This window comes from Aythya ferina (assembly GCF_964211825.1).
Source record: "Aythya ferina genome assembly, chromosome: 6".
Classification (NCBI taxonomy): Eukaryota; Metazoa; Chordata; class Aves; order Anseriformes; family Anatidae; genus Aythya; species Aythya ferina.
The window spans coordinates 32,212,124-32,239,772 of record NC_140303.1 but is presented as its reverse complement, the minus strand read 5'-3'; the positions used below and the strand labels follow the sequence as shown (position 1 = coordinate 32,239,772).

The 27,649-nt window shown below is 41.0% G+C and overlaps 3 protein-coding genes across 20 annotated transcripts in view; 1 reads left to right on the top strand and 2 right to left on the bottom strand.

Annotated features, from left to right (window-relative positions):
• The window catches only part of GPR39 (G protein-coupled receptor 39), a 73,364-nt gene extending 71,169 nt beyond the window's left edge, over nt 1–2,195 (top strand). Inside the window, exon 2 of the mRNA XM_084523654.1 lies at nt 1,511–2,195. Within this exon, the coding sequence (XP_084379780.1) occupies nt 1,511–2,025 (515 nt within the window). The 3' untranslated portion in view covers nt 2,026–2,195. The remainder of the gene's footprint in view (nt 1–1,510) is intronic.
• Nucleotides 319–19,563, bottom strand: LYPD1 (LY6/PLAUR domain containing 1). Its single transcript, XM_084523658.1, has 3 exons — nt 19,227–19,563; nt 18,532–18,669; nt 319–2,610 (listed from the first exon to the last, which is right to left on the bottom strand). The coding sequence occupies exons 1-3, from the start codon at nt 19,276–19,278 to the stop codon at nt 2,375–2,377; spliced, it is 426 nt and encodes a 141-aa protein (XP_084379784.1). The 5' UTR covers nt 19,279–19,563; the 3' UTR covers nt 319–2,374.
• A 499-nt stretch (nt 19,564–20,062) lies between these two features.
• Nucleotides 20,063–27,649, bottom strand: part of NCKAP5 (NCK associated protein 5) — a 435,525-nt gene continuing 427,938 nt past the window's right edge. For all 18 annotated transcript variants that reach the window (XM_084524282.1, XM_084524281.1, XM_084524266.1 and 15 more), the window contains one exon: nt 20,063–21,699. In XM_084524282.1, coding sequence (XP_084380408.1) covers nt 21,418–21,699 — 282 coding nt within the window. In that variant the 3' untranslated portion in view covers nt 20,063–21,417. The remainder of the gene's footprint in view (nt 21,700–27,649) is intronic.

The window sequence follows — 27,649 nt, the reverse complement described above, 5'->3', positions numbered from 1 at the left end:
AAAATATCGTTTTTCTGGCTTGAAAACAGTGGGAATGTACTGTTTCAGAACTGCATTCCTACAGTGATCTGTTTAGTGGGGGCATCTGCCATTCTAGACAGGTAAGAATTAAAACCTTTCTGTGCTTCTGCTGGGAAAGGAGGCACAGCACTCCAGGAAATAAAAACCACAAGTGTCTCTGGAAAAGCAAACCACGCACCAGCAAGATACTCTCTGCTACTTTGTGCACTTGCAGCAGGGAAGGCAGCCTGCAACTTGCACTCCCTCTGAAGCACTCGCATAAGGCACGCTTCCTGCAAAGAGAAAAACAAAGTGGGAGCAGTAAACCTGTGGCTCTATTTCGTTTCAGAAGTAGAGCTTTGAAGGGGAGCACTGTGGAGGAGTTATCTCCTGTACCTCATAGTTCATGTAGGATGCCAGCACATCCAGTGCCTCTGCGTGCTGCAAGTGGGTGCCAGGGAGGACTGGGGTGCCCGTCCCGGGTGCCCATCCCCTGCTCCATCTCCTGGTGGGAGCTGAGCTCTCCCGTCACCAACACGTTTCTCCAGGGCTGCACTTCTGAGGATGGCATCGCTGCTGCAGCTCCGCTGAATGCCAGACCACAGAGGCAGCGTTTTCAGACATCCAGCACTTAAGCCACCCCCTTTTTAATGCCATCAGTGATGCAGCAATGTGTATTTATATCTACATATAAATACAAAATGGTCGGATACCACATTTTAAAGCATAATTTATAATCCGAAACTGTTTACACTTTCATGATTAGGCTTGGGTTTTTCTCATTTACATTCATAATTTAATTCCACTGGAATTTGATTTTAAGAAAGCCCAACAAATCTTAATTACCATAAAAAGATCCATACATATTTTACTTAAAAATATCTTCTGTAAGAGGAAATTTACCAAAAATAACACCAAATATATTACTATGCATACAGTTTCTTCTTTTTTTGTAAAGTACAAACAAGAATCTGATCTCTTTTGGGTATTGCCTGATCTTATATGGCTATAGGTTCTATTTATTTTGTTCATTTGTTTCTCAAAATAAAGGGAAAAACATAAGATGTGTAAGAACACAGACCAAAACAAAGACCCATTCTTTCCAAAGATATAGGCATTGATGAAAGAACACCTCGAAAACTAATAAATGGCAACAGGTACAAAGAAACACTATCCAAGCACTGTGCGATCTTTTGTCCGTAGCATACGCTGCAATGACCTCATAACAGTAATTAAAACAAACAAACAAAAAAAGCTACTGGCAGAAAAAGCTGTTAAGCAAAACACTGAAAAACTGGTAGTGTTTCCTAACCAGTAAGTGCAGAACTGATACTAGGTCCTTTCTGTTTTTTCCCCCTACATACGCACACTTCTCCCTCTGAGACAAGGCTCTCAGACACGTGATTTTTGGGTGGTCCTTTGGGGACCCAGGTGTTGGACTCGCTGATCCTCGTGGATCCCTTCCAGCTCGGGATATTCTGTGACTCTGTGCTTTTCTGTTTGTTCACAGGGCTGATTGTTGCAACTCTGGCAATATGCTGGATGCCAAACCAGGTTAGAAGGATCATGGCTGCTGCGAAACCAAAGCAGGATTGGACTGTCCCCTACTTCAGAGCGTACATCACTCTTCTTCCTATAGCTGACAGCTTCTTCTTCCTCAGCTCCGTGGTGAACCCCCTGCTGTACAACATCTCCTCTCAGCAGTTCCGCAGCGTGTTTCTGCAGGTCCTCCGCTGCCACCTGACCATACAGCACGCCAACAAAGAGAAGTTCCTCAGAGCCAACCTGAACTCGACAGCCAGGAGCAGACGGTCCCTGCGCCCGCTCTTCTTTTCCTCTGTGCGCAATTCTTCCACCAAGAGCAGCAAGAAAGTTTTTTTAAGTACTTTTCAGACTGAGACCAACTGCAGTCCACAGAAACCAGGTCTTGAATCACTGGAGCCCAGCTTGGAAGTAGTGCCACTGAAGACGAGCTCAGAGCCCACTCCAGACACACAAACCAGCCTTTGTGAAAATGAAGTATGACTTCATATGTAAGGCAAAGTTAACGATCAGCGATGAACTTAAAAATGTGAATTAAAGTGGCTGAGGAACTGACTACATCTTAAATGCAATAACACAGATGGATTTGTTTCCAGTTATGCAAAAAGAGCAGGAGTTCTGGATCCTGCTGTTTAGATTTTTAAGTGCACACTGGAAATTCAATCTGCTAACTGAATTCATTAGCTGCCAAAAATGTCAGCCTCTTTCTCCCCACAGCCACTGAACTTCCCTCGCTGCTGATAGGGATTTGGAAACAAATAGAAAATAATTGCAGTGTCTTTGAAGAAAGGAGACAGAACAAACTGTGCAGAGCAAAAAACTTGCTCGAAGTTTAGCAATACAAAAACAAGAGAGACAATTTAAGGAGCAGAGCAGTGGTTATCACGTGTGCCCTCGGCACCACACCAGAATTCCCTCTCTTCTTCGGCCGGGGTCCATTGCAGAGCGGAGTGTTGCAGCAGCTGATACAAACAGAGTTCACTTTCCCAGGAGAGCAAAAAGACTGATATCCGGCAGAGGCTATCAGACAGGCTGCTGAAGATGCGCAGGATTTGCGATACATGATTCCTGTGACACAGAACAAAGGTTACTCAGCTTGGTACGAACCTAGCTTTCCTTTATAACATGACTCACGCTTGAAAACTGTTGCAAAACCAGTTAAATCTCCAAAGCAATGCTGGTGATTAAGCCACAAACCTGAGCTGGGATGTGACTACCAGCTCTGCACTGCAGGAGGATCATGGCCTCCCTTTCTGGCATTTTTTTCTTTTATTTAACTGTGGTTGGAACCAAAAATACTTGATTCACATAATGTACAGCAAAATGTATTTTATAACCAGAATTTTCCATGTTTTGGAACACATTGTTTGAATAGGTACAACTGGAATGCAGTTAGTTTGAAAATTACTTTTTGATGCTGAATGTGTCTGAATTAAGGTGTCTCTATAGCTACTGTTTTATATGCTCTTAATTTGCCTTTTAATGTGTTTTTTTCCCTTTCTTGTTGCTTTGCTACACAGACACAAGTAACCAAGAATAAAAGGAGAACGACTCTCAGCAAAACTTTCTTCTTCTCTACCCCACTTTTTTATTTTAAAGAAAAACTAGAAGTACTTTTCCAAGTAATCGCAGTTCTTGCTCTCTTTGAAGTTTAATACTTCAACAAATAATTTCCATTTGGACAGAAATGGGTTTTCTGAATGTCTTTTATTTATAAATATGACTAAATTTCATCTATTTTAATTAGTTAACCTAATTAAATTTATAACTTCTCAAATTCTTCATATCTGAAAAAAACATGTACATTCTGATGCACATAGCTGTTATTTTAAAATGTTCCATAAAGGCTATAAAATAAATAGTTGTCTTCCCCCTCCCATCCACTCCCAAACACAGCAGGAACCAGTTGCGGCAGTTCCACCTCTCATTGCTCCAAAATTTTCCCACAAGTGATACAGTAGAAATTGTGCTGGACAAAGGCATGCACCATCTACATACTGGAGGTTTGCTCGTATTGTCTTGTGGTTGCACAAAGAGGTAAATATTTCTAAGGCTAATAAAATCATGATTCCTTTAGAATATGGGATTCTCAAAAGGATTTTTCTTTTCCCCTCTGAAGGACATGGGACCAGGATTCCCTCAGACAGTGCCTCCAAACCCTGAAGCATGGTTCCATAACGTTTCCTAAACACACAGTGATTAAGATTTTTTTATTATTATTGAAAGAAATAAACAGGAAAGTAACCTGCAGGTACTTGTTAAATCCCCAGGAACTTCAGAAACAAGCACTGCAGCACCTACACCATTCAGTAGACACTTCTGCAGTAGCAACTGGCACCACACTACTAAGTGCTGTGTGTAGCAGCAAAATACTGTTTATCTGGGTTATGTTCAGAAAGAAGGATTTCCTGCCTTCAGAGGATCTTAATTAAAGCAGTTCTTTTGTACTGTCACTACCTCGCTGCCATTCAAACAACGTGAGGACTTCTCTGCTTTTTGTTGTCCCTCCCGCCCCAAATCTGAACTCTGAGATGTGTTTTAAGGCTGTCAGGTTAAACTCATGAAGAGAAGCCCTCAAGACAGTATTAAATCTTTCTCTATCTCCAGTGAGCTTCAATCAATCAACACAGCAGGTGGAGTCTTTTCTCAGGAAGGTAGAGGAGCTACAGGCGGCTCTAACCGTACCAGCGACGGCTGACTGATCAGGAGGCACAATATTGGTGTAGGTCACAAAAAGGAGAGCTCTGGCCCTGCTGACAAACCATTGCCAAGGGGCCTTGACTATGCTGCCATCGATAGGCTTGTGATACTGACATCTCAGTAGATGTCTCCCACAAAGATCTGGTATTTTGTCCAAAGTCTTCCTACAGCTGAGGCAGACGTGACCCTTCCCATGGCTGCAGTTAACTTTTTTCTTTCCCTTTCTCTCCTGAAAAAAAAGAAGTCCTGCATTCAGAGGAACTAAGCACAGTGGTTGTTTTCCCCCCTCTAATCCAGCACCTCTTCATCATCTATTCCTTCCCTACAGCTACAGCCACCTGCCTAACTCAGCCATTCCTCAGTCTTCCATACACAGCAGCAAATCTCAGTTTTCTCCTCAAAGCCCATGTCTGCCAAAAGCTTTTGACATTGGCAGATTTGCTACCCCCATTGTTTTATAGATCATTGCCTGTCTATTTCTTTTTTTGTGGGATTCCTGCAAGGCCCTGTTCTCAACAGCAAATGATTTAGCAAAGTCCCTGAAAATATCATATACCTTGCAATATTCCTGTAGACTAGGAGATGAGAGCTGTACAGTGCTGTGAACAATTAGGCAATGCGCTCGGATGCACGTTTTTCACCTGACAACTCCAGGAGACCTCTCCTGCAGAAATCGAAGTCCTGCAGCGTAACTCCAGGCATTTACAACAGCTCTGTTCTACCGGATAAATTCCACAGAATAATCCTGAGCTCTTTTTAAAGTCAAACCCCAATATTCCGGCACAGACCAGAATTTTACAACTTCAGCACTGGAGTTTCACACACAGATGGACCATGTTCATGCATAAATAGAGAGAATAATCTCACCAGTAATAAAATCCCATTGTAATGCTTCTCCTGTGTCTTTTCTGTAACTATTTTTTTCCAGTTGGAAATTCCACTCCCAAATGATTGTTTACTCCCATTTCCAGCTATAATCTGAATTGTAACAAGATTCTTGACATAATTAAAAAAAGTCATCACTTCCATCAGTTTTTCAATAGCTACTTAGTTAAGACATCCTCCATGGCCTCCATTTTCTTTAAATACTTATGGATCCTTTTCAGCTCACAAATGAGATGTTATTGTACACTAATTAAGCTTCCAAGAATTTATGAAGCATCAGGCGTGAACTAAACTTGATCAGGATAAAATGGCTGTCCCTCTTCTGTAGTTCTGTAGTATCTTTATGGCAAGACATAATGAAAATGAAAACAGGCATAGAAGATTAATGGAAAAAGAAAGAACATCACTACTACAAGAGTGGCATTTTTAGAACATTTCAGCCACGATTTCACTTTTTTTTTTTTTTTTTTCCTTGAGTGTCAAAAAGGAATGACACTCTTAACTGTATGATTTAAAGGCAGGAAAATACTCTTAAGCCTTCTTCACACCGTATTGTGATTCCAGTGAAATAAATTGTGGTAGAAAATAAATTAGCACAACTGACTTCCATGATCCAGTGCCAGAAGCACTACCCCTCTTGCCCCAGCAACGGCTTAATATACCACAGCTACTGCAGTTGACCACTGGCTTAGAAATCCTAAACGCCCGGGAGCAGGCTGTCCCCACATGCTGAAAGATAAGTCAGCGCAGAAGAGACCAGCCAGGCTGACCAGAGAGCTGTGGCTAGAGCTCAGGAAGAGAAAGAGTGTTTATAGCCTTTGGAAGAAGGGGCGGGCACTCAGGAGAACTGCAAAGATGTCGTGAGGCTGTGCAGGGAGAAAATTAGAAGGGCCAAAGCCCAACTGGAGCTCAATCTGGCTATTACTGTCAAAGACAATAAAAAATGTCGTTATAAACACACAAAGAAAAAAAGGAGGACTAAAGAGACTCTCCATCCTATATTAGATGTGGGGGGAAACAGTGACAAGGGATGAGGAAAAGGCTGAGGTACTTCCTGCCTTTTTTTCCTCAGTCTTTAGCAGTTCGACCACTTGTTGCCCCCTGAGCTGGTAGATAGGGAGAGGGAGCAGAATGGAGACCTCATAATCCATGAGGAAATGCTTAGTGACCTGCTATCCACTTAAATGTGTGCAAGTCTACAGGTTCAGGTGACATCCACCCAAGGGTACTGAGAGAAGTGCTAGTCAGGATGTTTCCATCATTTATCAGCAGCCCTAGCTATCAGGGGAGGTCCCAGTCAACTGGCGGCTAGCAAATGTTTTGCCCATCTACAAGAAAGGCTGGAAGGAGGATCCAGGAAATTACAAGTCTGTCAGTCTAACCTCAGAGCTGGGGAAGCCCCTGAAGCAGATTATCTTGAGTGCCATCACAGCACTTACAGGGCAATGAGGCGATCAGGCCCAGTCATCAGGGGTTTATGAAAGGCAGATCTTGCTTGACGAACCTGATCTCCTTCTACAACAAGGTGACACACTCAGTGGATGAGGGAAAGGCTGTGGACGTGATCTACCCAGACTTCAGTAGGGCTGTTGACACCATTTCCCATGGCATTCTCCTGAAGAAACTGGCTGCTCAAGGCTTGGATGGGTGTCTGCTTTGTTGGGTTAAAAAACAGCTGGGCCCAAAGAGTCGTGGTGAATGGAGATAAATCCAGTTGGAGGCCGGTCACTAGTGGTGTCCCCCAGGGCTCAGAACTTGGGCCAGTTCTCTTCAATATCTTCATCGATGATCTGGATGAGGGGATGGAGCGCACCCGCAGCAAATTTGCTGGTGACACCAAGTAGGGCAGGAGTCTGGATCTGCTCGAGGGTAGGAAGGGTCTGCAGAGGGATCTGGATAGGCCGGACCGATGGGCTGAGGCCAATTGTATGAAGTTCAACAAGTCCATGTGCCAGGTCCTGCACCTGGGGCACAACTGCCTGTGAAGCACCTCTCCTGTGAAGGCAGGCTGAGGGCATTGGGGTTGTTCAGCCTGGAGAAGAGAAAGCTTTGGGGAGACCTTGTTGTAGCCTTTTAGTACCTAAAGGGGGCCATATAGCAAAGCTGGGGAAGGACCCTTTGTCAGGGGGTGCAGCGATAGGACAAGGGGTAATGGCTTTAAACGGAAAGAGGGGAGATTTAGAGCAGACATCAGAAAGAAGTTCTTCACTGAGAGGCCCTGGCACAGGCTGCCCAAAGAAGCTGTGGCTGCCCCATCCCTGACAGTGTTGAAGGCCAGGCTGGATGGGGCTTTGGGGAGCCTGGGCTCGCAGGAGGTGTCCCTGTTTATGGCAGGGGGGCCGGAATTATATATTTAAGGTTCTTTCCAACCAAAACTATTCTGTGACTCTGTGAAATGCCACTCTCCTTGCTCCAGCTAATATACCACAGCTACTGCTGTTTGCCCACTGAGCTCAGGTAGGACAACAGCATCCTTTCCACATTATCTGTGGAAAACGAATTGCTTTTTTATCACAAGGATGTCCTTCCTCATACTTGACACTTGCAGTGGTTTATTTTAGTGTTGAGCCAGTTCTGAGATCTTCCGGCACCATCTGCCACCAGCAGTCTGAACAGCAGACAGTGCTTCAGAGTGGTTATCTGCCTCGTAAGGCTCATACCACAGACAACTGCTAATTACTGGATATTCTTGCTTGAGCAATCAGCTTGATACTGTCATTAATGCATCACATAGAAATAAATTGCCAAACTTTGGGGGAGCTCTTCTTCTATCTACAAATGTTTTGAGTTTCTGGCTGGGTAAGGACAGCTCATGTTTTGTACTCTGCTTTTATCGGGACAGGGTCGTTCCCAGCTACCTACCCTCAACAGTTTACACTGGTGCACAATTACTGTATGTGCTGTGCATTCTCTTGATAGCTGAGTACTGAGTAATTCAGCCTTTTCACTGATTCAGCAGGGCAGCGTGTGCTATGCATATGCATAGGTACTATAAAGATGTTTTACTATAAAGTATCTATTGCTGACAGATTGATTTTCCTTCATTTTAGCCTCAAGGCCTGTGTGGTTGGCTGAAGATGCACTTTACCAGTACTTTTAAGAAGAGAGGGGAGTAGACAAGGCTGGAGTGCCTGTGTGACAGTGCAGTAATATTCCACCCCCTCTTCTTCCACACGCACCTACTACACATTAAAACAAACAAAAGACACCAACAAATAAACAAATCCAACACTCTGAGGTAAAACCAAACATTGACAATTTACTCCTGGACTGAGCAACCTGCCAACCTTATGCTTCTCTCTGTCCCATCTGATCATACATTGAGAGAGTGTGAAGGCCCAGAACTATTTCTGCAGCATTTCTGCCCTATTCCATGCAATTAAGTGATGAAGGTAAAGGTCCTGAAGGCTGTTCCATAGCTCCTGTTTGCAATACCAATTTTCTCATCAAGATCCACACTACACACACACACCCCAGTACTGTATTGCAATGCTCAAAGCCCCTGTTTAGCTGCTGTCTAGCTCCACACATCCACACCCTGGTACTCTGTTTCAGTCGCATGCAGATGCATTCAGTCTTGATAGCAACAAACTATTGATGCTACAATTTATTCAAATCTAAAACATGAGAGTTCTTTCACCTATCCTGTCTGCAAAGCTCAGTGCATGTTGTCTACATGTTGAGTAGCAGCTAAACATGTTTCTGGGACAACAACAAGGTGACATCATACCTACCTACTTCTTACACCGTATATAAAAGACGTTAGAATATCCAAACATTTTTCCTACTGCTTTTCTTACTGCTTATTAGGCACCTCAAATTCTTCTGTTACAGAAGGTACAGAGAAAAAAGAGCAAGTCTGACCCACCAACCTTAGAGCCAACCATAATCCTAACAATAGGTAACTTTGCTTTGCACCTGTACACTCAAGACCGTCCTTCAGTAAAAGTCTTTGAAGCCAAACTAGGCAACTAAGATACCACCCCCAAGATCCATGACCTCATTTCCAAAAAAGACAGCCACCTTCCCACTTGATGACCCAACTACTCTTAACCTGTTTCCTGCAAAGATACACCTCAGCAAGAAACTGCTGCACTCTGCTCTACACCAGAACTGGCTATGGCCTCATGGCCACAGAACTGGTAGCTGTAAGTTTAACTCACACCAAACACACAATGCTGTTTAGCCCAATGCCAACTCTTTCAAGCCAAACATTCCACCTAATGGGCTATGACTGACAAACCCCCATTAAAAACAAAAAAAAACCAACACACTTGCTCCAGTGTTTTGTACATATCCAACTCTGTAGGCATGAAGTCATATTTGTCTTCTGCAAGTCCTTCCACAATACTGCTTTAGAGAAATCTTCTCTGTGTACTCCAAGCATGCAGGCTGCATCAAATCTGCAGTGCTGGAAGAAACTCTGTGCCAAGCAAGGGTTCAGGAACAAGTCATCCTTGAGCAGTCACAAAATCCCCTTGTCCAGCTTGGAGTAGGAGGTGTGGATGTACACACAAGCACAGCTTCAAGCATGTAGGGAAGTTCTGTATCTTAGGATAAGTAACTTAAAAAAGTTAGCAGGTAGGCGAACATAAATTTTGAGGTGTACCATTAACAGACTTTGGCAGAAGTTATCCCCTCGTGTCTTTTAATCTTTGTCTGTCTCCTCCAAACAAGAGGTGGAAAACTGGCCAACAGTGGGCACTTCGTATTACAGCACACACAACCCCTGTGAAACCTGTAATAGTTATCTAGTATTAGCATATTTTTATGATTTGCCTGCCATTTGTTTCGTGTTATTTTCATGTTCATAAAGACAAGCCCAAGGACCATGTGTATGGACTGATACTCCTCCTCTGTTACAGTATCCCCAATAGCTCCAATTATCTTATTTCACAGCAGTCAATGTTCAGTCCTGGTAAGTCTGCAAGTTTTCCTTTTTGTTGTGCTTGGGCTTGTTGTCTTGTGTGCCTACCCACACTCTGACTTTGGTTTCGATTATATATCAACCTTTATTTCTTGTCCTAAACTGTCATCCCTCCAGTTGAGTGAAATTCAGCACCCAGTAGGAGTTATAAAAGTTCTGTGATGTATTCTGAAACCTAAAACGAGAACTTACTCTACAGCAACACGTAAACATTTAATACCCTTTTCTGAAGAACATAAAATATACAATGTGACTATTTCTGGATTTTACTGTACCAGTAAAGTTCAAAATTGCATTCAAAATATAAAGAAATACATTTCTAAGTTCTAGTTTTCATATTAGGTTTTATGCCCATCTTTTTATGACATCCGTGGTTTTGCCATTATAATTGTCTGCTCCTTAGCTAGAACCTGCTCGCATACTTCATACAGTGACAGAGGCAACAGTTCCCATTGTGATTTGCTGTCTTCTAGAGCAACAGATTATGTTTCAATAGAAAAGTTTCATCTAATAAGGTTCTAAATATCTTAAAAAGTGACTGAATGTTGGAAAGGTAACATTCTTCCAACGCTGTGCTTCCATGCACAGTCATGGTTACAGCTGGATCATGTTTATATTGGTTTAAAACAGAATTTATGCTGGGGAAGCTTAATTTATTTATTTACAATTGTAAATGCAAAGTTAGGAAGAGAAAGTTTAAAGTATAACCACTGTAAAGTATGACCATATCCAACCACATCCTCTGTGCTTCATTTTGCACAAACTCTTTCTATCCCATCTTCTCAACTTTCTTTCTGGAGCTCATGAGTGGGTTAAATAATTTGTACCTTGCTAGAAATTCTCATGAAATGTACTAAATGCCTTATAAACAACTAATTAAATACTACAAGCAAAGATAATCAGTGTTCTTTAGTTGAAGAAACTTAGGCACTGAAATTAGGTGACCTGAAATCTTTTACAAAGCTGGGACACATACTTCCCGATTTTTAATCCTGTGTTTTAGGACCACAGCTATTTCATCCCTATCTCCTCCCTTTGATGTGTTCAGTAGGCAAGATAAAAGCATATCCATGCGATTAGACTCTTATGGAGTACATAATTCTGAAAGAAAAAAAGCAAACCGAAACCTACCTGCTCATATTAGCATATTTTCATCATAATTTTCAGCGAAAACTCACAAATCCTCCTACGGGATCACAAACCCTCCTATATCTGGTGTATTTTAAAATTATTTTTTGTGCTTTTTTTGTGGAAAATAATAGGAGGTTTTTGAAAATGAAATAATGGCCTCCTCATTCTCCTTCTGACCTGAACTTCCACATCATCTTGCAGAAATTAAAACATTTTAGAAGAAAACTGGATAATCGTTGACTGACAGATGACAGCAGTCTGGATTACCATGCTATCTCTTTGTAAATCGTGCCTTCTAATCCTGGTACTGGAAATCTGAATCAAAACTGCACTTTTAATGACGTAAATAACAGCACAAAGTAGCCTTTATTACTGCTTGCAGCATCACAAAGCAGAAGCAAGGCATTCAACTGCTTAAAAATGCATAGACAGAGAAAGTTAAGTACAGCTGCTAATGCTGGTATTATCAAGTATTTTTTAAAGCCACTGGAGGCTACAAAACAAAAAGCAAAGCTCAACTTTCACCTGCATGTCTAATTCTTTTGTTTCCTACTGTCCTTATTAATTTCTCTGCTCACTAATGGGGACTTAGAGCCAAGCATTAACACATTCGTTCTTTCAAGCAAAGCTGGTTCACAGTTCTCCATCATCTGTATGTTCATGCTACAACAACAACAAAAGGAAATGCCCTGGATATCAAGACCAAAATATACTTTATCTTCTAGCAAGAGAGGTGAACTTGGACTTCACTTTCAGGATTGTGTGTCAGCATTTTTCTTGACACAATCCGTATCTGCTGAAATGAAGTGGAAAGCCACAGTCCTTTACGCCTTTACAAAATTATATACTTTTGTAGTAAGTCCCATAAATAATTTTACATGCAAAATGTCTTGATACATCTTACTCACTGATGATCTTGCCAATTTCACTGGAATGTCCCACATGTTTATACTGGTGTGCTACTATGGTGCTAATGGATTTTAAAAATCCATTCAGCTTTTATAGCTTAGTTATTTTATACCTACAGTTTTATAACCTGTTCAACTTTAGAACAGGCTTGGCCTGTTTATTTGTTTATATATATTTTCCCCACATTCATAGCATCATTGCTAATTTGGCAAAGTAGGTTACACCAACCCTTCCAATAAATGTCCAGACTAAAAATGAAAAATGGAGATGAAAAGAGTTTAGATCTAATAAAAATGCATTTGCCTACATTTTGATAAAGTCACTGGAAGCTACGAAAAGTGATAGGGTCAGTCCACAGGGAAGGTTTTGGAAATGCAGATCACTTGTGTGTGAAGTGCAGTAGTCTTAAAGGAGGTTTAAAAGATACCAGGCTGTGTGCACTGTATCCTCCCCAAATTCAATTGTATACCTTTCATACAAGTCTGAGAAATAGAAAAACATAAAAAGCTATTGTCCATGTCCGGTGAAAAATGAAATTCACTGGACCAGTTACCACAACTTCCTTAAAATAATACAGCCCTTCATCACTTTTGCACTTGGATATTTGTCATGACTTTTGAGTCATAAACTACTTGAACTGTTAACTCCGCCATTACTCTTGTGTATTTAAAGACAGTTAAAACAGCAACCTATTAAGTACTGTCCATAATTTCTCCTTAGCTGATGCACTTAGTTCGGTTCATCATGTGTGTCTGGAAGTTTTCCAAGCAACTCAAAGATTGGAAACAATTTCCTAAGAAAAGCTTTGGCATCTGGAAAGTGTTTTTGAATGGAAATATATCCACAGCTCTAAGTTTTCAGCATGCAGTACAAATTACCAACATATACTGTATGCTTTTTATTCAAGCCAGCATCAAAAACAAATAGCATGCTTTCAGTATTACTGTGTCTTCATTTCATCGGGTACCCAACAGTAGAAGGTATGATGCAACAACTGTCACATGCTAAGTTTTTTTTTAATTGTCAATAAAGATTGTATTACGCTTTAATTTTAAAAACATATCAAAAGTTGAATTGTTTTGATAAGCCTTGGCCAAAAGGGACAGAGTGGAAGGAAAAAAAGATTCACTGCCAGCTCAGTGTATGTTCCTTACTGTTTCTAAACGGATACTGGAGATACAGCTATTACCTGAAAAACTTTAATGTCTTCAGAATTGCTGTAGGCATTAAACTGTGTTTGCTATTTTAATCATTTAGTCAATACATGTGCACCAGAGTATAATTTCCCCTTGATACAAATGTGCAGTTAGTATTAGTACTAATGGATACTACACATGAAAACAGAGAAGAGTATGCGCTTCTGTAACCCTGAACAGCCACACACAAAGCAGCTTAAGCATGGCAGCAACACAGTAAGATTGAAAAATAAATAAATCATAGGTAGAAAAGTTAACGTAGGCCAAATCACGGCACAACTTAAGACACTGCTTTCCTCTGCTGGATAAATCAAGTAACTTGGAAACCAATACTGAAGAAAGTAAAGAAAAAAAAAATTACAACGGTGAGATGATCATCTTGTTCCTGATGTTCCCATGCACTACTCTTAAGCATACAATTACAGTAATTGCTTTAATTACATTGCAGGATAATTACATACAATGTAAATACATTAGAAAGGTCATTGTAAACCAAACAAATAAGAAGTTTCTTATTGCAGATTAATAGAAGCAATGAGCTTGTTTTCCAATTCATTTGCAAAGGGAAATTCATAAACAATCTTAGTTTTATATATACAGACGTTATAAAATATCAGCCTTGTTACTGCACATCCTTCCCCCCCCCATAGTAAGAAAGATATTTTGTGAAAGTATGTTCACTGCTACATTACAGCACAAAGTATACTGTTCAGAATATTTACATAGGCAGGTTTACTTACAGTAAGGTCTGTGAAATTTGCATTTGCTGCCTTCTGCGTTGATGGTCTCATCCTTCAAGCTCAATTCCTTTCTGAGCTATTCATATTGCAACTTTCATTTTGCCCTAAGTAGATTTTAGATCAGCTTTAATGCTCAGAGGCTGAGCTCTTGCCCTAAGTAAAAGGTAAACATTAGGTTTTCTATGACGTATGTATAAAAGCACATATATATTATAGACTCATATAAGTATCATCAAGATGTTTCATCCGATCCCAGTACACCATGGGATTTCTTTGTCCCTACTTACATTCTAAAATGCAGCAGCATGGAAATTTCTTAGTTAAAAGCCCATGGAGGGAAAGGAGAGAGGCAAGAGGGATGAGGGGGTCTGCCATGGGTATTTCCACAAAGTATCTGCACGTGGAATTATTATAAGCAAGAATTCTGATCCTTTGTCAAACACTTCATTTATGCTGTTTTCAAACATCAGCATATCCAGCTAAATGCACTGGAAACTTATCCCTTATGTTACTTTCTATGGGACAAAAATTACTTGGTGTAGTCTTCAGTGCCACATCCCATGTTCACCGTTCTTCCCTCTAAAAGTAAAAAGCACCGATAATTTAATCTCTAAAAAACAAATAATAAATTAACAAAGTAATTTGTAAGATTCGGCTTCACAGGCAAAATACTGTCCTTCTGTCTATCCCACTGCAGCAGAACATTAGCATAACTGCATAAAACTTATGCCAGCAAAAATTTTAAATAAAACTCTGCTTAAAGTGAGAAAAATATTTTGTCATTTACTTGACAAAGTCTCTAATTCTGTGCACTGATAAATCCCCAAGTGCAACTAAATATAAATTGCCATAGCAAAGCGCATCTTTGCAGGGGAGACAGAGTTATCCTAGTTCCACGTTATCACTCAGGTGCATACTTAATTACTGCTGGATTCTCAATTCATTTTAAGTTGTGCACTGAAGCAAGTTTCTACCCAACAATACCAACAGCTGGGATACCATGCCCGCCTATCTGATTCAAAACATAAGTGACAAATACCTGCATTCTGAGCTACTCCCATCAGAGGCTGTCACAATAATAGCTGCTTTTTGAAGCACTGGCTTAGAAATGTGTCTAAGCTGCTGCTACTTCTGTCTCACCTGAACCTGAAATACGCTTTGTGAGATTGGCTCTCCAGAAATTGGGAAAATGTTCTGAGAAAATAGTAGTATTTGAAGCACTAACCCTAATTTATAGCAAATGAAGAAGGGTGGTTTGTTTAACTACAGTCAGACATAAGGAATAATTTACAACATAAATGAAAAAACTGCATAGTCAAAGTTCTCCACTGAGTTGCTTACAGAAGTTTAATACAGAACTGAGGCTGAACCATCCAAGTGTTGCTGCCTGACTAAATAGGCACTAACAAGTACCCCAGGAAAAAGTCACTGGCTACAAGCTGGGGACTGTGTTGTAGGCACACCACAAAATATAAGTGGGCGACCCCCTTCACTGCTAACCAGACTGATGCATATTGCAAAGGCCGGGTGACTGGATCAGTAGGCTACTGGTTTAGACCATGAACTCTACCTCAATATATCGCATTCAACTTTTAAATATGGTTTAGAAGAACTTAACATTTTGCTTACTGACACAGCTATATTTTACTAAGGATAAAAGTGGGTTAGTCTATAAAAATTAAATTACACTCCTTTGGCTGTATCTAGTCAAGAGGAAAAACTCTAATTATGAGATTGCATTGTCAAATAAATGCAAATTCTCATCTTTCATATTCTGGGTTAGAAACTCGAACTCAAATCTATTATAAATTAAAATCAATATTTGAAACACTTCAGCTTTCAGTGATAAGCAACAACTGAAAAAACCCACAGTTATGAGATGTATTGGTAGAAGTAGAATGAATTATTAAATAAAACTTGTGAGAATAAGGCATTTATATTACGCACATTTAAATATCAATTAGGAATAAAAACAATAAAGGATGATGAACTGAATCATACCAGTTTTACAACCCATTTTCTCTAGAATTGACTGAGAATAACAAACTATGCTCACAATGTAAATTTCACTCAATTTGAAATACTTAGGTTAAAAATTGTAAATTCCAGCTTGTGAATAAATTTAAATCTCGCAGCTTCAAATGAACAAGGACTGCATTTACAGAAGTAAATTAAATAAAATAGAACAGTAGTACCTGCTATGCACAGCATGCTAGTTATCTCCTAAAGGGAAAATCCAAGTACCAGCCCAGAGATGGTATAAAATTGCACAGAAAAGAAAAATACAACTTGCAAATCAATTTCTTCATAGGAGTAAGGTCAAGTTGTTATGCATCTCTGGATGTCTAAAATCTATTAAAACTGTTCCAACTAGCATTTTCAGTGTGTCACAGCCACACTGGCCAGATTGCAGTCTTGTTTGCTACTCTGTGAGAAGGAGCATGACCGCCTACCCCCTGGTACATGTGGCACACAAGAGGCTGTCTCCCAACATACCCGCAGGTGTGCGCACGCACATGTGCAGCGCGCTTATCCAGAAGCGTCGCGCTTCAACATGTGAGTGGTTCCCCTGACTGAAAACACTCCTCTACCATCCACCTGAAGACATTACAGCAGTGTTCCTGGAAGGCTGACACACTCTGAGGTAGCACTGAATTGAAACATGAAGGACCCCAGGAAGATATTTAAAAATATAAAAACACGCACGCAAATGTTAAGAATTAACTGAGAACAACTGACTATTGTTAAGGACAGGTATTTTTACATTTGTCTACATACCATATTGACAGCACTTCAAACCTCCATAGCATCAGCTCAGACTGATTAAAATTATTATTGAATCTTTGTTGTGTAGACAGCAAAACCTTCAAATATTCATTTAGAGGTGCTGAGACTTTCAAAGTACCTAGCAAGCCATAACTATCTCACATCATCACCATCTTTCACAAGTAAACTTGAAATAAAATACTCCAATAAAATACAGCTTGAAGAAGACTAATCTTCCTTTAAACACGCATCTTTTTCTCTACACTGGAGAGCTTCTGAATACTGTACAGAAACAGGCACTGTGCATGATGTTGCCCAGGATGATACAAAGTGCCAGCAGCTCAGCTACTGCTGAACAGTTAACAACAACTGCTAGTATTTTCATATTGCTCGTAATGCAATGATCTGCAGCTACCAGCACAAGCAGCACTAGCTAATTGATAAGCACCTTGAAAATACTGATGATTGGTTCCCTAATGCAAAAGAACCAATGTTACAGTTCAAGACAGAGGCTGCACACATTTGCTAGGAAGAGAGGGACTCCCCTGTCCCTGAACGACTCGCTGAGGAAGGACATACTTCAGCTGGATTTATATGAACAGCATAACAGTCCTTTACAACAGTAACGTCCGTGCTCTAAAGCATTACCCTCGGCTGCAAGCTGTTATGCTACAGAGAGCAAGTTCTCCTTAAATCATGGTTAAGTCCAGTCCTGCCTTTTGCTCCATAAGCCTACCACTTGGTACAGGGGTCACATCTACGTGGAAGCGTACCAGTGCTGTTGTTATCTTACCCTTCTAATGCCTAAAAACACCTTAATCGCTGTTTGCAGTAAAAGCAGGATGATACAGAAACTCCAGCAAACACATTTCCTCATCATCTACCCAGCCCCGAAGTCCCTAATAAAGCTGTAGTCTTCTACACATGCAGAAAGCTACAGAGCAACACGGTGTTCTGAGAGTCAGGGCAGCTCTCTAAAAATTTCAGATTTCTTCCATGAGGCTGAATAGAAAAGCAATTTCTAGCACAGCTCAAAAGACAATAGGGTTGAAAAGCAGAATCACAGCTGGTTTGTGAACACATTTATCTCCAAATATGCTAACTCAATATTAATTACAGTAAGGGAAAAACCTCCTTAGACTTAGAAAATGAGCATAGCAAATACATCCATTTATGCCCTCCCACTCTGCCCTGAACTCAAAAAAAAAAAAAAAAAAAAAAAAAAAATTGTTCAGTATATTCTTCTCTCCCTTTTGCTTGATGTTTTCTTTTATGGATGAAAGCAAAGATGACTAAACTTTCCTTCCCTTAAGATAAAGCTTCAGAGTATATGAATTGCTAGAGTAAATAAAAGAAAGGAGGGAATTATTAATTTAATGCTCTTTCCTTACATCTCTTGGGGAAAAAAGCCATGTAATTAACTGTAATGAGATTAAACTAACTTGTTGTTATTAATTTCCCAGTGCTGGGAAACTAAATCTGAGACCTATAAGACTGCACATTAACAGCTTTATCAACATTTGGCTTATATCCTTCAGTTTTGACACCAGTTTTAAAGGGAAATGATTAACTCTATTGAGTTGCAAAGTCACTCTGAAGCGTAAGAAATTGAATCAGAAGTCTCTCGGAGGGAATACCACATTTATTTGCAGCTGAAGACTGTGAAAGGGTGGAGCAAGAAGCAACAAATCCTGCCCAACACCAATAAACAGGAGCATAATCATGACATTCTTACCAAAACTTTTCTCCATGACTTCTTTCTGACACATATCTTGAACATTCACTGTACAATTCACAATAAACTCTGGAGAAGAGCAGTCATTGTTCAGCTGGAACTCCTCACACTGGTAGCACTGTATTTGCAAACCAAAACCTGGAACAGACAGAGGTTTGCTCAGAATAGTAATAATATTAGAGGCAACCCAATGTGTGGCAGAAGTCCTGCTTATCCCTTTCTCTCTGCGTTTCACTGATCTTAACAGCTCTGCAGCTCCAAGCGGGACTTCGGCACAACCAAAACGCACCCAACGCGTCTCCTGCTTCCCTGAGGCGATGCTCGGTGCGCTCAGCACCCCGCTACGAGCCGGCTCCGTTCCGGGGGGCTCCGGGGAGGGCGGGCAGGTGCGTGCCCCGCTCCGCCGGGCGGCAGCCGCCAGCAGGCGGCGGGGACCCGGCGGGGACCCGGCACAGCTCCGCACCGTGCCCTCAGCCCAGAACCGCCCGGCTCCAGGGAGAGGGACCCCTGATCCGCGCCGCCGGGTTTCCTTCCCCCCTAATCCAGTGCAAACGGTTTAATTACTGTTTTGCCACGCGCAATTACAGCCGCAGAGCATCCTTCACCTCCCGCTTTCGGCATGCCTCCGTCGGGGTGCCTCGCCCGGCAGCCGGGGCGCCTCCGTGTGTGTGTGTGTAGGGGGGGCAGCCCCTTACCTGCAGCCAGGCACAATCCCCAGAAAGTTGCGGCGAGGAGGAAGAGCCGCATCCTCCCGGAGCCGCGGCCGCCGGGCTGGCGTGCAGCGGTCGCGAAGGGGCATCAGCGGGAGGGAGGCGCCCCGGGAGCGCTGCTGCCGCTTCCCCGCCGCCTTGCGCCGCGCTCAGGAGCCCCGGGAGCCTCCCCGCCTGCCTGCCCGCTCCAGCCCCGCCGGAGTTGAGCGCCGAGGCTGGCGGCAGCCGTACGAGAGGCGAGGGCTGGGGGGCGGCTCCCCCCCTCCCTCTCTCCCTCCCTCAGCACCATGTGATGCCGCCGAGCCGAGCGGGGCGGGGAGCGCCAACGGGGAAAGTTGCGAGAGGGAGGAGGGAGCCCCGCTGCCGCCGAGCCCCTCAGCCCCGCTCCTCCTCCTCCTCCTCCTCCTCCTCCACAGGTGGCGGAGCGGGGGCCGGCCCCACGCGTGTCTCGCTCCCTCCGTTGGGGACCGGAGCGTGACGGGCGAGACAACGGCCGCGGGTGGCCGCGGGCTGCCGGGCGGTGCGGAGCCGGCCGCCGCTGCCCCCAAACGGCCGCGTTGACGCCTCTGTGGCGGGGCGGGGCGGCCGGGATGGATGGCAGGAGGCAGGGAGGGAGGCACGGAGGGAGCGGCGGGGAGCCGCGGGGCCGGCAGCCGTTGGCGGGGCGAGGCGGCTGAGGCGGCGCGAGCGGCCGGAGCCGTTGGCGGGAGCCGTTACCGGGCACGGCTGAGGCGGCGCGAGCAGCCGCGGCCGTTACGGGACCGCGCTGAGGGAGCCCCCGGCCACCACCCCCCCCAGGCACCGTACGCCACCAGAGGCACTTATACAAGAGGAGGTTTTATTTAAGAAAGACGTCTCGATGAAAATTTCTTAAAAGTCGAAAAAGACAATGCGAGCTTACGGCCGAAATTACTTAAAATATAGCAAATTGCACGAAGTATTAACACTGATGATACAATATCGTTTCAAAGATTAACAGGCGTGTGCTAGAGAAACTGTCGAGTCTAGAAATATCCCAAATATATCTAGTTTACAGATCACTGTACAAAAAGCAGTTATAAATACTTCACATCTAGAAAAAATACACGGAACCTTTGAAATAGACTTTCCCTTACATATAAACAGCCTCTGTAGAAAAACAAAACCGAGACACACCAACCCTCCGAGATATGCTGGAGCTGGCGCTGGCTAGCACCCACATCCTCCTTACACGTACCACAAACAGGAGCGGAGTTCCAATTTTGAAAAATTATTTAGCATTTACGACTTAATTAAGACCAAATGGGGTCTACAAAGGATAGCACAATATGCTACATTCAGAAATTGATAGGAAATAATTACAGAGGAGGCAGAAGTAGAGAAACTTTGTTGCTGTCAGAATTAAAGACGCTTGTGTAGTTCCCATTCAACAAGCCTCCCATTTGTGTCAGCAGTGAATTACTCCGGCCCTGATCTTTCAAACTGTTACGCAGATGATTTATGAAGTCAGTGCCAGCAGTATCAGGCCTTTTAATCTATTCATTTTCTTGCCACGTCAAAAGTCAAAAACCTTTTGAAATAAGACATCTGTTGTGACATTGTAGTAACCGAAATGCACATTTCCCTAGAACACGAGTATGGAATTGCACTAAAAATGAAAAATAAAAAATGTTTCATAAAAGGGACTCCTAGAAAGTTTATTACAGACGATTTGGCAGGCTCAGGTTTATGGTCACGCAGTGTTTCTACATACAGTTTTAAGACAAGAACAATTATAAATCTTTTTAAAAAAATCTACCAACTTTTCTTGTTAATATTAACATCAAGTTCTTTAAGTTAGTAATCTGCCATTACAGGAGCATAGCACCAATTTAATATTTATTGCTGTCATTTCTCCCTACAAATATATTTTCCCCACATATTTACATCTATACAAATATTCAGAAAAGTGCAAAATTAAGACTTTTTTTTTGTGTGTGGAACCATTTGTTGTGTTCAGCGTTGAGTCTCCTGCATCGCGGCGAATGCAGTCCTGCCTTTCTTATTGCTGTTTCATGAGAAAAAAAGTCAGGAATACCCCGCTGTGAGTACAGCGATCTGGAGTGAGGATTTTCAACAAGTGTCTCTTCTCCCCCCTCCCTCCCCACTTGCCTTTTGCTCCGTAAGTGCTCCATTCACAGCCCACTGGAAAGTGTCTTTATACATCATTAGAGCCTTGGCTGGCGCAAGAGGAGAAGCTATCATACAAAGAATCACTCAAGGATTCTAAATTGTCCACATCGTGCCTATCGGAGCTATTTAAGGAAGCTTCTTCTTTCTTTCCATTTTCTTCCTTTTGTCCTTCACCCTTATTCAGACAGTTCTTCTCTGTTTCTAATAAAAGTACGGTATTGCTGTTAAATTTATTGAGAGACTCCAGGGAAATTTTAGATAATCTAGTCTGAGAATCTTCTTTTGTTTCTTCAGTTTGCTTCAATTTCTGTAATGAATAAGGAAAATATTAGAAACATATTTCTTATAAAGTTATCGTACTATACACCATTAACTACCTTCTTTCCAAAGTTCACAAGGTTAAAGGAAACAGATTAGTAGATGCTTAAATCTCTGTTATAATTAAATAGAACATGAATGTCCATTTTAGGATAAATCATAGCTTTGGCGATTCTGCTGAGACAAATAGGACTCCATGTACAAAACAAAAAAAGTACATTTTAACTAGCAGATCCTATATTTGTATGTGTTAAGCATCTTCGGCATCTTCACAGATAATAACGTACATCTTCTCCTTCAAGAGTACTTTGGGGGTATGTTTAAATGGGTAGTTGTTTTGGCGGAATTTGGAGTCTGCCAAAAAAAGGTGCATAGACACATTCAGAGGAGAAAATAGCGTTTTCTATAAATTACAGACAACAATGAAAGTTGCTAGAAAATAACCTCACATTTTGCATGTGTAAGCCTATTGATTTCCAAGAACCCACACCCTCTCTAATAGAAAAGAAGGCAACAAGACAGGAAATTATACTGAACCGGGCCAATCCTCACAGACCAGAATCAATCAGATATTGGCCAGGCCTACTCTGAGAAGTGCTGCTGGAACACCGGAAAAAGTATTAGCACTTTATATTAAAAACTCACAGTAGGATTATACAAGAGTAATTTTATCCCTTTGTTGCCTACTGCTATCTTCAATCAGAGATCTGACCAAGGAATACTTAGGGAACAGCTTAGGGAGCAGTTCAATAAAACTGACCTGCCTTCCATTTACAGGGTGTTTCAAAACCTGTGTAACTACCTGCTCTTACAGAAGATGTTATCACAGAAGTATGAGATAACGTTCAACGTTTCATAGGACGCTCGGAGAGGCAAGATGCAAGAATTTTGAGATATGCTGTCAGAGTGCAAGCTGTTCCTCGTTTCCAGTGAAACCATCAGATAGTATAGATTGAATCAGTAAATTACTGCCAATCTAGGACATTAGTATTTTGGTTTAGATAGAAAATGAGATGGTATTTTAAGCACACCAAAAACAGCATGGCCAGGTGTATGTAGGATGTGGGTCACTAAATATGCAGCTGTAAATGGTCATTGGAACTTTTAGAAAAATTCAAGTTCCAAGTCACTTCATGCGTGCTGGGCTGCTCACCCTAGGAAGTCTTGGGCATAACAAAGACATTGCTACATGGCTTGAATGCTTCTTTTTCCGACTGTTGAAATAAAAATGGAAATGCCAATCTAGTGACTGTTGATGCTGTGATCCTGTCATTTTTCGTAAACTAACAATGCCTGGCTTAGGTTAGTATTTTCATCAAATGTTTCAAGCAAGCTTCAACAAAGCAATAAGAGATGCTAAAGTCTTAGTAACTGAGGATCTGCCATTTGGTTCATTAAATAATCTTTAGGGCAAAAGTTTCAGGGTTTTTCATAGCACCTAACATGCTATGTTAGGTGCTGGTTTTAGATGACAGTTAAACCTAAGGTCTTCACTGTCTGGAATGACAATAGTTTCTGAAACAGAGGAATATAACCTTTCATAACAGTAACAAACACAAATTTAAACTCTTCTATAGAAATTTCTTACAATTTCAGTTCAAAAAGTTCTTCTTTTTGCTCTCATTTAAAATATTATAAGCTATTATCAGAACAGTTGTTTCACTTCTGTGTAGGTCAGATGAGATAATTTGGAGACATAGCATCAATAAAATACATATTAGCACTTTTTGCTTGTCAGACTACTAAACCTGAAATACTTTATTATATGAAAGACTAAACGGTTTTTCTTTGTATATATTTTTCCCACCTCACAGCTTTTCTTTGGATAAATTGAATGTGTCTGCTTAGCACAGACTTGGGTCTGCAAGAAGTCAATACTGGTGTTAATAAAGTGTATGATAAAACTTTTATTGATTCAAATGAAAGCCAATTTCAACTGTTGAGCAGGAGGAACTAGAGAGACCTAAAGTGTTTGCTGTGCAGAGCAGTCCAGACAAAGTACCAAAATAAGAGCAGGATCTTTGGCTGGCTGAAGGATAGATTTAAACCACAGGACAGACTGGAACAAACTCATTAGGATAATCTACATATATGTGGTATCAGTAATTTATTATACCCTACAAGCATGACCTAGACTAAAATCCTACCTTAATCACACCCTAGTTTGTCATTTAATATAAGGGTAACAGTTAATAAAATATATTAGAGAAACTGCAGGGTACAAAAGTATTCTCTACAAATTTTAAGTCAAATCATTGAACCAAATGAAATTGAAGTGAACTGAAGTGAAGCCCATCACGAAACCCATTCACAAAAGATACATAAAGTAGTGAACAGTATCAGAGTCATAAATTTGATGCATGTAAGTGCTACTAGTATAGCAGACCCTACTACCATTCATGAGAAAACAAAGGAAAAATATAGATAAAAGTTGTAGCAACATTTATTTCTAAAATAGAGACAATATTTGTATCCAGAAATAAGTCATGGATAATTTAGGATGTACAGCTGTCCTTTTTCCACATCTTAAGCCCCAGTTATGCCCTTTTGTTGAAAAAAAAAAGAAAAAAAAAGAGATGTTTTCTTTAACACATTATTGCAATAGCATGCAAATATGTAAAGGTAATGCTCGTGATCTGGAAAGTAACACATAGGGGATTTTCACTTGATGTAGATGAAATCTGTTTGGATACGATACACTTTCTGGCATAGTATTACTCCAGGAGCTATGACCACCTATTGCTGATTTTGTAATTAAACAAGAATGAGAGGTCATCCAGATTGGACTTTTGGGTAGGGAATATTAATATGCTAGAGCTGTACTACGATATCAGATGTACAATAAGAGTGATTTTATCTGACAGCTTTATTACTACAGATATACTTTAATAATCTTAAATTTTCTCTTAAAACTTGTTTGAAATACAGTAATATAATGTAAATGCAGTTAGAAAGTTAAAATATGATATTCCAGTCCTTGACATACAGAAGAAAACACGTTCACATCCTGTGCTCCATGAGAAAAACTAAAAAGTTTGTGCAAAGATATTAATGCAGGGATCCCTATAACCAGCTAATAATTTTCTCCCACAGTACCAAAATTATGTTCCTAGAGGTGAAAAGCCACTGATAATTTCTGTAAACTCGGTATCTTGGAACAAAAGTTACCCCAAGTTTTTCTTTAAGAATCTTTTCTCTAGTCACTATAGATACAACCTGGAAAAAACTATCAGATTATTCATTTAGATCCATCCTTAAATTAAGTTTCCTATTTTTCAGGGCAGCCACAACAGCTGCTAGATGAAACAAAAGGCAAAACCAAACCAACTACTAGAATCTGTTGCTAAAGCATGTAAGTGTGTGGTTAAATGTGTCCATAGTTCTGTCGTTGTACATTTTTATGACTTGAGCAGAGACACAGATACCACAAAGAACAAGGGTTAGCCCAAAGATGTTACTATTGTGCATTTGAATGTAGTTAGTTTACTAATGCATTTGAGAGTCACACGAATGAGACTTGATAGCTTTTCCTGCAGATAAGGAACATCTGGCAGCAGATGAGATGCATTTTGTATCCATGCGAGCTGGGTGAGATCTGGTAATAGTGTGCAGAGCACCTAGCCTGAAGGTCCTGGGCTCCAATCAAACCTTTCCCATATTTATAGCAGCTTTCTGCATGATGAACAGATGCTTTTATCACCATAAAAAGAAAAGCACTTAGCTATTTTCTTGAGTGTTGCTAGAAGACCTAAGATGGGCCCAACAGTATGTTCTTGCTCTCAGACTTGGTTCTTCGGAGGAGTAATACTGAAAGCCATTTCCTCCCAGAGGTGTTGACTTTGCTGCTGACTATTCTGCACCTGTCCTATGAATAAATAAAGTGCCTACTACATTCAGTGCGGCCATTTATGTTTTCCTGAGTATTAGCTTCAGGGAAAAATAAGAAGATGCAGTCACAGATTTTGGCCCAAGTCAAAATAGGCTCAGTGCAGGAAAGGACTAATTTTCACTGTGCCTTTGTAAAAGCGCTGACCCATTATCCTAAAGCAGCTCAGTTTATAGCTTATTTTACTTTTATTAACTAGTTTTGGAGTTTTGGAGCTGGTCAGTTACGGGGTGCCTTACACCACCTGAGAGCAGCGGCTGGTCGTTACAAGAGGAGAAACTCTACCTGACATAACCCAGACATTCATCACGAGCCACATCACTTTGAAATAAACTCACGAGTCATGAATCAGAATAATGTTCCCTTGTTGGCGTCATCCTAAAGGGAATAACTAAAAGCCATTAATGATATAATAAAATTTGGCATGTCGCTTGAAGCACAGCAAATTAGGGAAACACAACTAGCCTGCAGCTACACTGATGCATTATAAATAGGTGCTATTTCTACATTAATACATCAAAATAGATTTTTTCAAACTTTAAAAACGAGAGGTTACATGTGGGTAGAATGCACGTTCAGTGCTGTGTGATCGTGGACTAGCCAGAGCTGCTCTGAACAGCAGGAAGGTTTTGCAGGTGTAGCAGAAAGGTGGGCAGAAGGACGGGCTAGTTCATAGGCACAAAGGGCTCGCAGTTGGCATGCAGGAAGGAATGCTACAGCAAGTCCATTTCTTCTTCTGTGTAGTAACATGCAGAAGCTCTGGTAGCCTGGAGGTCAGGCGATGCTTATAAGGCATACCAGAGTCCAGAATTAGCAATGAACCGTTCTGCGAGATAGATGTATTTTCCAGCTGTCTAAGTTTAGTTAACCAGCAGTTTAAGGGGCTCAGAGTCATTTACACACAAGAATAAAATGAACTTTATTTATGTCTCTCATGCACTGGGCAATTTAGTTTTTAGATTAACACAAAAGCAAAAAGGGCACTGCTTCAAGTGCAGTATAACTGCAAAACACTATTGGGTAAAAACAACTAAATTGCTATGAGAATTAAATATAGATCAACAGAATCAATACTTAATTGTATAACTCAAGGTCTTTCATTTCAGATCTGATCTCTAATAGAAGGTACATAGTATGTTCACTTTTTTTTTTTTTTTTGGTAGTTATTTAAAACTTTATTGTGAGTGAAAACAATTTTCTAGGTTTTCACCTTTTTAAAAATTCTGTTAGTTACTTTGTCTGCATATATTCAAGGTAAACTTGATCCCACAATGCCACTGTTAATTACTTTAAATTTAGAGGTTTACAAATTTAGATATCTCATAGTCCAGTACTTTGTATTTATGACACAGTAGGTCTGAGTGGTATAAGCAGTTGCAGCATTACATAGATTGCTCATATATAATGTTTAGTAGGACAGTTTTAATATGTTCATGGCTTCTTGTAAAACAGATGCACTGAGATACAGAGCAGTACCCTGATCAGGGATATATTGTTGTAATTGGAAGTAACGTCTCACTGAATGGTGTTTCACTACTGGTTTGCAGGTTTTTGCACGGAGTAAAAAGGTGTAACATGAAAAGAGCTACCTCTGAGAGCTACTGTGGAGTAGTTTTCTATCAGCTAGCCAGGACAGAACGCAATGGTAGGCTACCTGTGGAAAGTGAACAATCTCCAGACCTCATTTAACCAAACTGATGAGAACATCAGGTGGACAGGTAACACTCCACAGTGAAAATAGTCATAAAGACACATCCAGGAAAACTACAAAGGTGAAAGCTGTAACTGCATGACCTCCGCTGCGTTACAGCTGAGCTAAAAATGTGATGTTTGAACTTCTTTCCCTTTAAAGCATAACCTTAAATAATAAGTTAAGCCTTGCTCTCTGCTGTATATTGTCAGAAGCTTTCATCCATTTTCTGGACTGACAGTAAAATAATTTTTGAAATAATGAATCACTTTTCTCTTTCCTACTTGAGCAGAAATCCCACGACTATTTTACAGAAAATGACATTCTCAAGGTAACACCATCAGATTTTCAAGATAAACAATA

Excerpts from the sequence above, each read along its gene's own strand:
- LYPD1 (XM_084523658.1), bottom strand. The coding sequence starts at position 19,278 with ATGCGGCTCTTCCTCCTCGCCGCAACTTTCTGGGGATTGTGCCTGGCT. Across the intron at positions 18,670-19,226 it reads GGGATTGTGCCTGGCTGCAG|GTTTTGGTTTGCAAATACAG; the intron begins GTAAGGGGCTGC and ends TGTCTGTTCCAG. Across the intron at positions 2,611-18,531 it reads AGTCATGGAGAAAAGTTTTG|GAATCATGTATCGCAAATCC; the intron begins GTAAGAATGTCA and ends TCTGTGTCACAG.